The following is a 15,885-nucleotide window of genomic DNA, read 5'->3' as shown; positions in this document are numbered from 1 at the left end:
TAAAAAAAAACCCTAACTCACAATAATTAAGGAATGACTATAATTAAGATAGAAGATACATGCAGAATTTAAGTATTATATACATGATCAATATATACATGACAAAAGTCCAACACAATACTCATATAATACTCATAAGCATGAAAAAATTATATCCCTACAATAAAACTCAGAAATAACTAAAAATACACAAAAAATACTAAACATTTGTTATGTAAGAATACAGAAATATGGATATTTTTCTCCCTCATAATTTTCTCTAATGTTGATGCTATCATGTCTTCTAGATTCTGTCTCACTGTTCTCACACTGCTGGCAAGGCACAAGCGGGGAAGCTGGAAGAAAACTCAAGGAGTCATAGGAACTGCAGACACGCTCTATTCTCTCGTGGCTGACCCAGTCAACATACAGCCATAACGCGGCCTCAAGGGCTTTTCAGGTGGAGCTTTCATATGTTTACAGAACAAAAGTGGCCCATGGCCAAGTAGGTACATGTGACATACATGCACAGTGCTATAAATGATCTCAGCTGCTACCTGATCGTGTGTTTATAAAACGTGAGGCGAGAGTGAGAGGCCGTGGGGCAAGAAAGTCTGACCATCAGCATCTTGGCTAATCTGCTCTTTCCTCACATTCCACCCCTTCAGGGTCTCTCGCCTCACAGTCCACATGCAGTCCATCTTCCACGATACTCCCTTGGTGAGGTAACAAAGACCCACGAACCCACATTCTACAACAGCAGCAGATGCTACAACAAACAGCTGCATCCCCAAAGCAGAGCAAAACCCAACGCCCAGTATCACCTGGAACTCATGTTGCAGTCCTTGCCCTCACGGGGCTAGAAGAGCCACCCACTGCATATGGAGTGCCTTTATCTTCCATCGCCAGCCCACCATCTGCCCTTGTGAGATTGCAGGAAAGCCTCGACAGGGGCAACTCCACCCCTGCAGGGCTTTTTACTAAGGACCTGCAAAACCACCCACAGGCACCAGGCCCACCCATTCAAAGAGGGATTTCTGCAGCATTCACAGCCCACCCACATGATTCCTTCCAAATGCTTTCACACTTCTAAATCTGCAACAGAGTCAGAAGTTAGTAACACATCATAGCACACATCCTTCACAGTACCCTGTTCTAAATCTAGGACACAGCCTTCACAGTACACTGTTCTAAATCTGCAAGAGAGGACACAGCTAGATCTAAAGACAGGACATAGCTATTACAGTATACCTTCACACAAATCAGCCCACATTTGCATCTGTGTAACCCAAAAGCGGCCCCTGCCAGCTAGGGCCCGCTTCAGGCTCTTCACGCTTTCAAAATGGTGTCTTGTATGCTCTCCCTCAGTAAGGACTCACAAAATCCTCCCACAGGAGGCAGGCCCACCCCTTCAGAGATGGGATTTCTGTGGCGTTCACAGCTCAATCACAAACCTGTATCTTCAGGATTACAGCTCACATCATGAGTTCATGTAACTGCTTGTATCTCTTGTTCTGGGTGCTTCTCACACCTGGTAAACTGCTGCTCCAGTTGCAGCTGCCTCCATAGCTAGTGTCTGGGAGTTCTCCTGCCTTCATCCACACGGTGTGGATGGCGGCATTAATCCATTCTATCAGGGTATGTGTTTGGTTAGGCACCCCCTGCATGAGTCGCCTAGCGTTCTGTAACCTTTGTCTCAATGAGGGGTGAGTGGTTATACATGCCAACTGTTCTATTTTGTCCCCAGAACAAAGGATAGCAAACACTTCTGTGTCCCAGAGTCACAAAAGCTATGCTGCCAAGGGTTCTCCTTGCTTTTGCTGAAACTGCTTACCCAAGTCGACCAACTCCACCTGTGTATATGGGTGATATCTTGTGAACTCAGTCACCCTGGGGGCCCCTTGAGGATGCTCCCCCTGGGCCACAGGGTGCTCATGTTTCACTTTCTGCTGTAAATAGGGCCTTGCTGCCAAGTGGGGACCAAAGGTCTCACAATGTTCATCATCATCGTCCCTCATTACTTCATAGTCCGAGGCACTGGGTTCCTCCTCGAGGCCATGCATCTCTTGTTTAAGCATACATACGCAAGGTTTCAACTCTTCTTGTCTCTGCAACTGGCACACTTGCGTGGCATCACAGAGGGCACTATCCATATTCACCTTCAAGGCAGTTAGGAAAATCCACCCCACGGTGCCAGCCACCTTGTCAGGCAAACGGGAACTCACCACCTGTCATGCCTTTTCAATGTTATCTGGTGAACTACCCACCGCTTCCCAGTCTTCCATCAGGTTCCACATAAAGAGAACTGCAGCCACCTGGTAACAAATGTTATGTGTTGGCGCCTCAGGCTCCTCTACCTCCTGGGTATCCTGTCAACTATGCCAGTTGTCTTGCTGTTCCTCACTGTGCACACTGTTCTCTGAACCCAGGGTAGGCAAGGCGCAAGCAGGGAAGCTGGAAGAAAACTCAAGGAGTCATAGGAACTGCAGACTGTTTGTTCTCTCCAGGTTGGCACAGCAGCTGAAGCAGCAGGCATGCTGTACGCTCTCGTGGTTGACGCAGCTGACACACAGCCATAATATAGCCTCAAGGGCTTTTCAGGGGCAGTTTTTATGTGTTTACAGAACAAAAGTGGCCCATGACCGAGAAGGTACATTGTGACGCACAGTGCTTTAAGTGATCTCAGCTGTTACATAACCATATATTTACAAAACGTGGGGCGAGAGCAAGAGGCTGTGGGGCAAGGGAGCCTGCCCACCACCATCTTGGCTGATTTGCTCCTTCCCTGCTGCTGAGTCCCATCAGTCGTGTCCGACTGCGCAACCCCACAGACGGCAGCCCACCAGGCTCCCCCGTCCCCGGGATTCTCCAGGCAAGAACACTGGAGTGGGTTGCCATTTCCTTCTCCAATGCATGAAAGTGAAAAGTGAAAGTGAAGTCGCTCAGTCGTGTCCCACTCTTAGCGACCCCATGGACCACAGCCTACCAGGCTCCTCCGTCCATGGGATTTTCCAGGCAAGAGTACTGGAGTAGGGTGCCATCACCTTCTCCGTTGCTCTTTCCCTACAGGCTGCTAAATACAAATTGTGAAGGAGCCAATAAAATACAGAATTGTTATATTAAGGTGAAATTTTTCCCAAGACAACTTTAGATGAGCATCATCTCACAGAACTTTCTGCAAGGTTGGAAATGTTCTAATACATATGCATTGTACAATAGTAATCACATGAGGCAACTGAGAACCTGAAATGTGGCTAGCACAACTGAGGAACTGAATTAAAACAAAAACACCTTACCCACTGTACAGCCATTAAATAGAAGAGGGAGATCTGTATACATTACAATAGAAAGATCTCTAAATTATATTAAGTGAAAGAAGCAAGTTGCAGACGCAGGATGACATGTATAGCATGATGCCTTTCATGGAAAAAAAGATAAATATGTGCTTGATTGGATACACAGAAAATAGTTAGAAAGAATTAACAAAAACTGAAGAACAGAACTGGTCCTTTTCACTTTGTGCCCTTCTGTAATGTTTTCATTTTTCACAACAAATGAGTATCTTTCATTAAAAATAAAAATATATACACACACATCTTTGATTCACCATCACTGAAAAATCTGTACTGATAAACCCCAATCTAACCTGATAAATCTTTTTTTTTAATTTTTATTGGAGTATAATTAACTTACAATGTTGTGTTAGCTAACCTGATATTCTTCATTCAACATTTATTATGTTTACAATATATAAATCTGCATTGTTTGTATATAGTTATTTAAATGTGAAGTCTTTTTCACCCATCTATAGGTCATCTCCCCAATAAAAATGTTTTAAATCCTTAGGAATGGAATCCTGTCTTCCTAATCTCTACAGTACTTTCTATGTAAGCCTCTTTAGAGCAGATTCTTTACAAGTGCTGCTGAATAATTTAAGTTCCAGAGAAAACCTATATCAAATGGATACTGTAGACACGTCTGGACCCCCATCTGTTTAGGTGCAAGATCTACAAAGAAGGCTTCTGGTTGTATCATACAAGTGGGCCAGCCAATATTCTCAGAGAATTCATTTGGTAAACATGCTGAAAAATCACTTGGGAAGGTTTCTTCTGAGTTTTGCTTGGCTTTTAGTACCTTGATTGTGGAACCTAACCTCTGGGTCTAATTACTTTGTTGACTGATATTAACACCCAATGTCAGCATCTACTCAGCTGATCTCAATTTGGTGTACCAACTCCTTTAGCAGACCTCTTAAATTATTTTTTGCAAATGAGACTCTTAATAATATGAAGAGCAGATGGTACTAGGAACATATGAAAATAACCACATAATACTACAAAAATAAACCAGCATATGGCTGATCTATGATCTATATCTAGCATTTCTTCCTACTTACCAGCACTCATTAAACTCAGCTGGTAGATGTGGTTTCTAAATCTACCCCAGTCACTGGCTTCATATTCCCTTTTTGAAATAGATCCTACTAAGGAAATAAAACAATTCTGTTTTAAAGAAAAGATTTTCACCCTCCCCACTAACCATTATTCCATTTCCTCAATTGACCCTTATCATACTCTTCTATTCCTCCCATGCCAGTGGTTCCCAACCTTTAGGATACACGAGAATGAGATCCCTAGACAATACCCGTTAGAGATTCTGATTCAGTAGGTACAGGCCAAGGCCCTGGAATGGAATTTACATCTTAACACCATCCAACACAAACATCCTTACACAGTCTGATTCTGATTCAAATTCTAGACACTAACTATGAGAAACACTGTCCAAGCTCCCAAAATCCTGACAGCCAACCCAGTCTGGCCTTTCCTCCACAATAGCCAGGATCTCAGCTCTTTCAACCAAGGTGTTAACAATTAAGGCACCAAAGCTGCTGAACTAATAAAGCCACTAATAAACCCATGAGACATAATCTCTATCGATATTTTGTCTTAGCTTAGGTCTAAGGATAAAATGCAGAGCTTGCTTATGAAGTATCATATGCATTTAAAAAATGCGTTCATGCCCCCTGAGACTTGAGACATGTTCCTAGAAAACTAAACTGGGTTCTAATTCTAGCAGTATAACACATGGATTCTGAAACACAAAGTAACACAATGAATTTCTGAGACTTTTATAAAATGGATAGAATTATCTTTGTCCCTGCTCATGCCTTTCTGCAGAGGTTTTTGAGCCTTGTGAGCCTTGAAGTTTGAGATAGGTTGATAGAAAAAGGAAGTGTCAATAAATGAACTTCAAGAAAATTATAAATCTCCCCAAAAAAAAGTGACATAAAAAAGCTTCATGTATGTAGACGTGGACATTTTTCCGGGGAGTGGCTGCATAGCTTCAGCACATTCTCAGAGGGGTAAAGGAATCATCTGGAAATCACTACAAACCAAGGCAATCTCTCATTTCCTCTACATTTACAGAAACACTGCACAAAATGATGAGTGATACCTGATTTTCACTATAGTACACTTAAAAAAAAAATCACCAAAAACAATTTTAACAATCTTTATTTCACTGTTTTAAAGACAGAACTTTTACTTATATTCTAAAACAAATAAGGGTTGCAGCAAGGATTCTTACACCACGTATGACTGTAGTCAACGTTGCTTGTGTCTGATCAATTCTCCTTCCCTACTTCTGGAAACACTATCACTTCTTTTGAGTAACTGCTTATCCCAACCATATTGCTTATGAGGTGCTGCCAATCACAGGCCTCCATGCTTAAACAGTCTTCCTATCAAAACCATGTAACCCCAAGAGAGTGGGAATGTGATCAAACCAAACCAGTCAGAGTTGCTCCTCTGGACTTTTCAAACTGGAGCCTGTAGGGGAGATTTCTTCTGATGTGGGAACAAAACAAGAAGTGAATGGTGTGCTTATGATCATATTTCCAGTCTTGTAGAAAAGTAGGTTTAAGAATAGAGTTGACTGACAAAAAGAAGTAGAGATAACAGCTGTAGAGAGAGAAAGTGGGCCTAAACAGAGCCTCAATTCCACTGCAGGTTTTTCTGCCCTTTCCAAAGTCTGGTTTCATTTGCCCTTCAGCAAGGTGAGAGTTAGGATTCTTCCACTTGCATCAGGAAGAATCTTGACTAACACAATAGTCTTTGAGTAAAACAATGTGCTCTCATGCAGTCATATATAAAATTTTATGTACATTTACGTTTCAGAGGCAGAATCTTAGCAATCAAAAGATTCCCAAGACTCTTTTAACAGAAAACAGGGAGGGGGGACTTAACTACTGATTTAGAGTATATTGTTAAATACAAAATTAAATCAACTGAAAACATCCCTTAAGATTTTAACTAATGAAAACTTTACCACAGAGACCATGGACAGAGAGGACAGTAAATGCAAACAAAAGCAGTTACCTTCATTCCCCACATCATCATTCATAAGTCCTCCCAGCCACATCTTCCAGTCCTCATCGTCCGCTGTATTGGGGTCATACATGTCTGGGGTGATGTCTGGAGCTCGGAGCTCTGCTTCTAGCTGCCCCAATGGAACATCTTTCAGTGGCATCTTAGAGCGAGTTCGGAAAGCAATGAGACTATCATCCATGGGCTAGACAATGGAGAAGGAAACAAAAATCTATCACTGGATGCCTAATGCTTTCAGTTTCCCCAAACTTCATCATATCCTGTGTGCTTCTCTTCTTAGCTTAAACCATAAGGTCTCTTCTCTAAATCATTTGGGTTTATTATTCTTTGAGAAACATTAAGGACAATGACATCAATTGCTTTTTATTTTTTCTTGTTTTTTGTTGGTGGTGGTAATACCAGTCTCTCTCTTTTTTAAAGGTTATATTCCATTTATAGTTATTGTAAAATACTGGCTATATTCCCCATGTTGTATAATATATCCTTGTATCTTATAATGACATCAGTTTTAAAACCAAAATTTCAACACCACCACCAACAAAAAAAGAACAAAATACTTGATGTTATTGTCCTTATGATAAAATTTACATACCATAAAACTCACTCTTTTCAAGTGCATAATTGTGTAGGTTTTACACTTGAGTGAGCACCACCACTATCTAATTCTAAAACATTTTCATCACCCCCAAAAGAAACTCCATTTTCCCTAGCAGATGCCCCCCATTCTTCCCTGATCCCAGTTTCTAATAATTACTAATCTTTCTGACTCTATGAATTTGCTTATGATGGAAATTTTATGTAAAAGGAATCATACAATATGAGGCCTTTTGTCTCTGGCTGCTTTCATTTAGCCTGTTTTCAAAGTTCATCCATCCTGTAGCATGCATCAGTACTTCATTCTTTTTTATTGAGAAAAAAAGGAAAGGAATTGAGAAATGTCTATTCATATTTTTCCCCATTGTTTAATTGGGTTGTCTTTTTATGGTTGAGTTATAAGAGGTTCATTACTTATTACAGTAATCAAAGGTTAAATCAAAGATCACAAAGATTTACTCTGTTTTCTTTTAACAGTTTCATTGTTTTAGCTCTTAAATTCAGGTGAGTTATCTACTTTAACTTTTGAGTGTGGTCTGAGCTAAAATCAAACTTCATACTTTCACATATGAATTTTCAGTTGTTGCAGCACCAATTGTATTTTGTTTATTTTCTACTATTTTTCCAAATTATTTTCTCATTTAGGTTATTACAGAATACCAAGCAGAGTTCCCTGCTGCTATACAGTAGGTCCCTGTTAGTCACCTGTTTGAAATACAGCAGTCTGTACCTGTCGATCCCAAACTCCCAATCTAGCCCTCTCCCCTACTCTTCCCCCTGGTAACCGTCAGTTTGCTTCTAAGACTTGAGTCTGTTTCTGTTTTGTAAGATTCAAAAGGATATATGCACCCCCATGTTCACTGCAGCACTGTTTACAACAGCCAAGACACGGAAGCAACATACATGTCCACTGACAAATGAATGGATAAAGAAGATATGGTACATATACGCAAAGGAATGTTACTCAGCCATTAAAAATAATAATAATAATAATGCGTACTTCCCTGGTGTCCAGTGGTTAAGACTCCAGGCTTCTACTGCAGGGGCCACAGGTTCAATCCCTGGCTGGGGAACTAAAATCCCATATGCTGCATGGTGCAGCCAAAAAAATTTAAAAAATAAAACATTAGAAAAAAAAGAATGAAGTAATGGGGGCTTCCTCAGTGGTCCAGTAGTTAAAAATCTGCTTTACAATGCAAGGGAATCAAGTTCTATCCCTGGTCTGGGAGCTAAGATCCCAGTGGAGCAACTTAGCTCACACCCCACAACTGCTGAGCGTACATGCCACAGCTAGAGAGCTCGTGTGCCACAGTGAAAGATCCTGCATGATGCAACAAAGATCCTATGTCCTACAACTGAGACCTGATGCAGCCAAGTAAATATATTATATATATATTTTAAAAGATACTCAGAGTATATTTTTAAGAAGAATGAAATAATGCCATTTGCAACAACATGGATGGACATACTAAGTAAATCAAGGCAGGTGGAGAAAGACAAGTAACATATGGTATTACCCATACATGGAATCAAAATAAAAAAAGACACAAATGAACTTATTTCCAGTTACTGTAGCACCATTTGTTGAAAGACTATTCTTTCCCCATTAATTGGTCTTGGCACACTTGTTAAAGATTAAAAAGTTCAAAGTGAAGTCGCTCAGTTGTGTCTGCCTCTTTGCAACGCCATGGACTGTAGCCCGCCAGGCTCCTCTGTCCATGGAATTTTCCAAGCTTGAATACTGGAGTGGGTTGCAATTTCCTTCTCCGAGGGATCGTCCTGATGCAGGGATGGAATCCAGGTCTTCCGGACTGCAGGCAGACTCCTTACTGTTTGAACCACCAGGCAAGTTCTAAAAGATTAACTGACTACAAATTAAGAGGGTTGTTTTTTTTTTTAATTAAAATTTTTTTTTTCCTTTATTTTTTGTCTGTACTGGGTCTTCACTGCTGTAAAAGGGCTTTCTCTAGCTGCGGTAATCGGGGGCTACTCTCCAGTTGTGGTGCGTGGGCTCCTCATTGTGATAGCTTCTCTTTTTGTGGAGGACAGGCTTGAAGGCATGAGGGCTTCAGTAGCTGCAGCAAGTGGACTCTAGAGCATGTGGGCTTTAGCAGCTATGGCGCACGGGCTTAGCTGCCCTGCAAGTATGGAATTTTCCCAGACCAGGGATTGAGCCTGTGTTACCCTGCAATGGCAGGTGCACTCTTAAGCGACTACCAGGGAAGTCTTCAGAGTTAATTTTTACTCTCTCAATTCTGTTCCACTGGTCTATATGTCTATTCTTATGCCAGTACAAGACTGTCTTGATTATAGTAACTTTGTAATAAGTTGTGAAATCACTAAGTACAGACTTCCAACTATTTTCTTTTTCAAGACTGTTTTGGCTATTCTGGGTCCCCTGCATTTCCATGTGAATTTTAGGATTAGCTTGTCAATTTCTGCAAAATAAGCAGCTCACATTTGGAAAGGGGTTGTACTGAATTATAGATCAATTTAAGAAGTTCTCCCTAGACTACTGCAATAATATCCCAACAGATTTCTGTTTCCTCTCTTGCTCTCCTATAGTTCATTTCCCACATCTTAGCCAAAGGGACATTTTTAACATTAAATCGGAAAATATCATAAAAAAGCTTTTTTAAATGTTCCCAGATCTTTTGGATGTCTGCCTCCTGCTTATTTAGAGCTCAGCTCAAATGTGCCCTCCTCAAGGAGGACTTTTTTGATCATCCTATGTACAGCACCACAATCAGTTCAGTTCAGTTCAGTCACTCAGTCGTGTCCAACTCTTCGCAACCCCATGAATCACAGCACGCCAGGCCTCCCTGTCCATCACCAACTCCCGGAGTTTAACCAAACTCATGTCCATTGAGTCAGTGATGCCATCCAACCATCTCATCCTCTGTCGTCCCCTTCTCCTCCTGCCCCCCATCCCTCCCAGCATCAGGGTCTTTTCCAATGAGTCAACTCTTCACATGAGGTGGCCAAAGTATTGGAGTTTCAGCTTCAGCATCAGCCCTTCCAATGAACACCCAGGACTGATCTCCTTTAGGATGGACTGGTTGGATCTCCTTGCAGTCCAAGGGACTCTCAAGAGTCTCCTCCAACACCACAACACAGTTCAAAAGCATCAATTTTTCGGCACTCAGCTTTCTTTATAGTCCAACTCTCACATCCATACATGACCACTGGACAAACCATAGCCTTGACTAAATGGACCTTTGTTGGCAAAGTAACGTCTCTGCTTTTTAATATACTATCTAGGTTGGTCATAACTTTCCTTCCAAGGAGTAAGCGTCTTTTAATTTCATGGCTGCACTCACTATCTGCAGTGATTTTGGAGCCCCCAAAAATAAAGTCTGACATTGTTTCCACTGTTTCCCCATCTATTTCCCATGAAGTGATGGGACCAGATGCGATAATCTTAGTTTTCTGAATACTGAGCTTTAAGCCAACTTTTCCACTCTCCTCTTTCACTTTCATCAAGAGGTTTTTTAGTTTCTCTTCACTTTCTGCCATAAGGCACTACCTTATTTCTTTGCTTTTATTTAGTTCATTTCTCACCCATCTCTGAAATAATTTATGCATTTACAGTTTATCTCTTTCCAACAGACTATAAGGTCCAAGAGGAAATACCTTTTCTGTCTCGTACACTGTTATTCCCCACCTTCAGTCATTCAGTATGTGTATGAATAAATTATTACATAAAAACTATTATATCCCAACACTGTTACTCATTCACTCCAAAGCAGGGTGATCAAATTAAGTGACCCTTGGGACCTCCCTGGCAGTCCAGTGGTTATAAAACTGCACTTTCATGTATTCCCCATCCCATGTAAATCCATGGCTGATTCATGTCAATGTATGACAAAAACCATTACAATATTGTAGTAATTAGCCTCCAACTAATAAAAATAAATGAAAAAAAAGTGTCAAAATAATAAATAAAAATAAAATATATAAGATGAATACTAAAAAAAGAAAAACAAAAAAACTCAGCACTTTCACTGCAGGGGGCATGGGTTTAACCTCTGGTTGGTAAACTAAGATCCTGCATGCCACTCAACTCAGCCAAAAAAAAATTTTTTTTAATAAAAATTTAAAAAATTAAATGGTCCTTTCAGAGCTGTTTTATTCAATATTCTGTTTTTAAATTTTAAGACAGACATATTTTTCATTGACTGGCAAGACTACTGGGGAAAGCCTAAACATTAAAAGGAACTACCTGGGGCATCTGAAGCTATCTCAACATTGTCAGTTGGCTATACTCCAATATGAAATAAAGTTTTATAAATAAATAAAGTTCATGCTTAAACTTCTCAAAACAGAGAACTAGCTAATGATGGGATTTAGAAAGTGACCTTTGACAATAACCATAGTAATGACTGTTTCAATCAAGAATAAGCAATGGATGCTAAAATAAGTGGGTAAAAGATGTTTTACTTCCAAAAAAAAGATACATATTAATTGATTTTAAAATGGAAAAATAACATTTTTACAGTAAGGGGGAAAAAAGCAGACACCACCTTAACCATATGATCAAATTTAACATGACAGAAGTCATGTGCCTCCTGACATGATGCACTGAAAAGGACACATCACTTCTGGGATATTTGTGCCAAAATTACATCACCTGAATCAAATTATGAGGAACTATTAGAAAAGTCAAAATAGAGGAATAGTCTGCTAAATAATTTCTTCACAAGGTTCAAAAATGTCAAGGTTATGAAAGACAAAGAAAGATTGAGAAACTGCTCCCAATTAAAAGTGTCTAAGACACGAGACAACTAAATACAATATGGAATTCTAAACTGGATCCTGGATCACAAGAAAATTGTTCTTCTTATTGGGACAATTGATAAAATCCAAATAAGAACTTTAATAGATTTTATATATATTATACATCCTTATTTTCATAATCAAATGTGCTCATTTTTAGGAAATATACACTAAGGTATTTAGGGGTAAAAGGGCATCATTACTGCAGCACACTCTCAAGTGACTCAGGAAAAAAAAATATGTGCACAAAGAGAAAGAAGGAGAAGATATTAAAGCAACTCTGGTAAAGCTTAATTTTGAGGAATCTGGCTGAAGGCTGTTTCTATGTTCCACATTTAAAAATTCTCTCTGTGGGACTTCTTTGGTGGTCTAGTGGCTAAGACTCCACACTACCAATGCCGGAGGCCAGGTTCAATCCCTGGTCAGGGAACTAGATCACACACATCACAACTAAGTTTGCATGTTGCATCTAAAGATTCCACATGCCACAACGAAGATACAGTGCAGACAGATAAATAATTTTTTTTTAAAAATGCTCTGTCACATACCTTTATACCTTCCTTAGGAACTGCCAATCTCACTTAATTCTCACTTACAATAAAATAGTACAAACCAAATAGTACCAAAGACCTATAATTTCATGACACGAACTTATTATATCAGAATCTAATATCTTCCGTTCTCCCTTCCCAATTTGATTACTCCATTTGCTTTCTCAGCAATTTAGAGTTACATTCACCTGGAAAGAATCCATGCAGACCGGACTGGAAGCCAGCTCTTCATCTACTGCGTGCAGCTTCTCCATGAAAGTACTATCCCTGGTCTGTTTGGGCTTTGGTGGGGGCGGAGGCCCCATGGGCACTACCTCAGCACTGATGTGCCTGATGGCAGGTGCGGTGACTTTCTCAGCCTAATTAAAAGAGGCAACTATGTTAAAAAATGAAGGGGAAAGGGGAGGAAAAGTGGAAGGAAAAAAAGAAGCAGGAAGAGAGAAGCACATCTTCTACATGCTAGCGATTTTTCTCTTCCCAGCCAGAGAGAGGTAAAGAAAAAAACAAAGACATTGTCAAGTAAATTAATCTAATAGGTTTCATCCTATTTCCAATGAAGCCAACAGGATGCTACTTAGGTTACTGAAAATGGGAAATAAAATAAAATGGCTTTAGAATATTAGAAAACACATACAAAAGAGAGAAGGGTAGAAGAAAAGAAACCCTGCCAGTCACTCATATTTGGGCCCTTAACAAAAACTCAAAAAATCTCTCTGCCTGTTACTGAGTTCCACTTTTCTTTTAACCCTTCACTGACTTAAGGGACTTGGAAATTCAGTTATAACTAGTCACAAATACAAGGAAGATAATGGCATGGTTACTGATCTTGAATCATGTTTGGCAAAAGGTGACAGCTCAGAATCACCATGGATAAACTATTTATACGGTTAAATAATCTACTTACACAATATTTCTAATCTATCTTATGAGCATGGTATGGATTTACCTCTGATAATATGCCACTCTCCTCATCTGTCTCAGCCATCTCAGAAGACTGCCTCAGTCGGGACTTCTTTGCCCCACGTGGAGATGAAGCCGTGCTTTCCACATCGCTTTCCAATAAACTCTACAAAACAAATCCAGTTCACTTTCATATTTATGCCCCTACCTCATTCTACTGAGTCTGAGGTATCTCAATAGAATGAATAATAAAATATCAATCACTGAATTAGTCAGAGTAAAAGAATAAAATTTAAACAGAAGCTTAAATTTCTGAAGTAGAAACAGGGATCTGATCACTATACTCATCAGTGTCATAACCTCTGCAAAACTGTAAGGCACTGATTTAAAATCCTTTAACAAACAAGTCAAAGAACACATTATAGACTTGTTACATGGCTATAATGAAAATGAAAAAACTACAGCCACAAACAAACATAAAATTTCAAATGACTTGTGTTGAACCAAACTTTAAAAAGGCCCCACAAAAGAATATATACACTAGTGGTTCCATTTACATAAGTTTCAGAAACAATAAAAAACTGAACATAGTGTGGTAGAGCTGTATATTTAGGTGATATAACTATAAAGATAAGCAAGGAAATGAAGTGAAAGTCGCTCAGTTGTGTCCGACTCTTTGCGACCCCATGGGCTGTATAGTCCATGGAATTCTCCAGGCCAGAATACTGAAGCGGGTAGTCTTTCCCTTCTCCAGGGGATCTTCCCAACCCAGGGATGGAACCCAAGTCAAGCAAGGAAGTAACTACCAAAAAGTCAAGATAGTGGTTATTTGTAGGGGAAGAGAAGTGATTGTGATAAGAGGTGTCTGGCAAATTACATTTAATGACTTTAAGGAAGTTTAATGAGGATTAGCTTTATAGTTATTCAAGCTGTATAGTTTTGTTTTATCCTATGCACAGTTCTACACATTATATGTGTATTATATTTCATAATACAAGACATGAAAAAACTTAAGGGAACACGAAAAGGAGTCATAGTCTTAGATTTATGTAAACAAAGGAGTTGAAAAAGTACTGTTTCAACCCTCTGTATAGAACAAGTGATATTACTCAGGAAGCAAAGTACAGTCTGCCTTGTGGAACCAAAAATTTTCTTTATTACCAACTAACACTCACACAGGTAACCACTGACCTCTTCAGCAGTCTCATCTTCTTCTTCATCATCTGGCTGGTACTCTTCATCTGACGAATCATCATCTTCAAGGTGGATATCCACAAACTGAGGAGGCTACATAATTATAGAAATAAATAAAATAAATTTATAAGAAAATATGAATCATATGTACTTAGAAAGTAAAGGGGAGAAACCAGAGCAGGTAAAAAGAAATTCTAACAGCATAAGCAGCTAAAGCAAGCAGTAAGTCAAGAGTTAAAAAAAATTTCTAGGAGCTTCCCTTGTGGCTCAGTGGTAAAGAATCCCCCTGCCAATCAATGCAGGAGACACAGATCCAATCTCTGATCCAGGAAGATCCCACACCCTGTGCACCACAACTATTGAGCCTGAGCTCTAGAACCTGGGCTCCTCAACCAGAGAAGCCACTGCAATGAGAAGCCTGTGCACCACAACTGGAGAGGAGCCCTCGCTCTCTGCAACTCAAGAAAAGCCCTCGCAGCAAAGAACCAGCACAGCCAAAAATAAAATAATAAATAAATAAACTTTAAAAAACAATTTTTAATTTCTAGCATGAGAGTCAAATCCAAGAGTAACAGAATGGAAAAAACCAAAGCTGAGATTTAGCTAAATATATAGGTCCAAAAAAAGTTAACAAATAAAAGGGTTTTGAGACTGATGAAGTCTTTCTTGAGAAGAACAGAATTACCTCTTCCAAATTTACCTTAATTTCATTGGCCTTCTTAATTGGTGAAATATTCCATGTTGGAATTACCTACCAACAAAGAATATAAATAGGTAAGTTCTCTTAACTAAAATGGACTGTTTTTCATTTTTACTTCTCTACCATCACAAGGAACCATGGGACTCACACATAACTACAATGATGTAGGGGTACTGATCTACACTCTCAAGTATTTGTCAGAGCTTGGCAGAAGAAAAGGAGAGACAAATCTTTTCCCACCATTAGCATTTCTGCCCTAAACCTAATAATAATCTGTATTATCCATAAATGAACAAAGTGTCTGTCTTGCCTACTTTATATTATAGCTTGGGTTCACATAGAATAATAAATGTGAAAACTATTTGTAAACAACCACAGTACACAAATCTATGATACTATAGGCAATAGCAGCCATTTGTATCAATTAACAATCAATCACATAAATTGTAATTTTTCTTAATCAATTACATAAAGCTACCTAAGTATGCTTCCAAACAGCCAGCCACTGAAAGTTCTTAGGGAAGGATTTAGGGGTGAAGTATCAATTTGTACACAACTTCTTTTCAAAACAGTACAGCAAAAAAAATAGACATATATACACATAAAGCAAATATGGCAAAATTTTACAATTGTTAAGTCTAGATGGAATCTAGAGTCACTCTAAAATTCTTTTAACTTTTTCTTAATTTTTAAAGAATAGAGTTGGTGGGGGAACAAGTTTTTTAAAGAATCCTTTAAAATCTCTTATATACTCCTGACAAAATGCCATTAGAGTGTATAATTGGACTGTATAATTTCTTGACCA

General features: G+C 39.3%; 1 protein-coding gene across 9 annotated transcripts in view; it reads right to left on the bottom strand.

Annotated features, from left to right (window-relative positions):
* LOC136144509 (GON-4-like protein) overlaps positions 1-15,885 on the bottom strand; it is a 90,347-nt gene that overhangs the window by 38,139 nt on the left and 36,323 nt on the right. For all 9 annotated transcript variants that reach the window (XM_065902429.1, XM_065902422.1, XM_065902416.1 and 6 more), the window contains 5 exons: positions 15,081-15,131; positions 14,378-14,473; positions 13,233-13,352; positions 12,475-12,645; positions 6,357-6,549 (listed from right to left, as the gene is read on the bottom strand). In XM_065902429.1, the coding sequence (XP_065758501.1) occupies positions 6,357-6,549; positions 12,475-12,645; positions 13,233-13,352; positions 14,378-14,473; positions 15,081-15,131 (631 nt within the window). The remainder of the gene's footprint in view (positions 1-6,356; positions 6,550-12,474; positions 12,646-13,232; positions 13,353-14,377; positions 14,474-15,080; positions 15,132-15,885) is intronic.

This window comes from Muntiacus reevesi, chromosome 1, assembly GCF_963930625.1.
Source record: "Muntiacus reevesi chromosome 1, mMunRee1.1, whole genome shotgun sequence".
Lineage (NCBI taxonomy): Eukaryota > Metazoa > Chordata > Mammalia > Artiodactyla > Cervidae > Muntiacus > Muntiacus reevesi.
The sequence above is the reverse complement of the archived record's forward strand: the minus strand, read 5'-3'. Positions and strand labels throughout refer to the sequence as shown.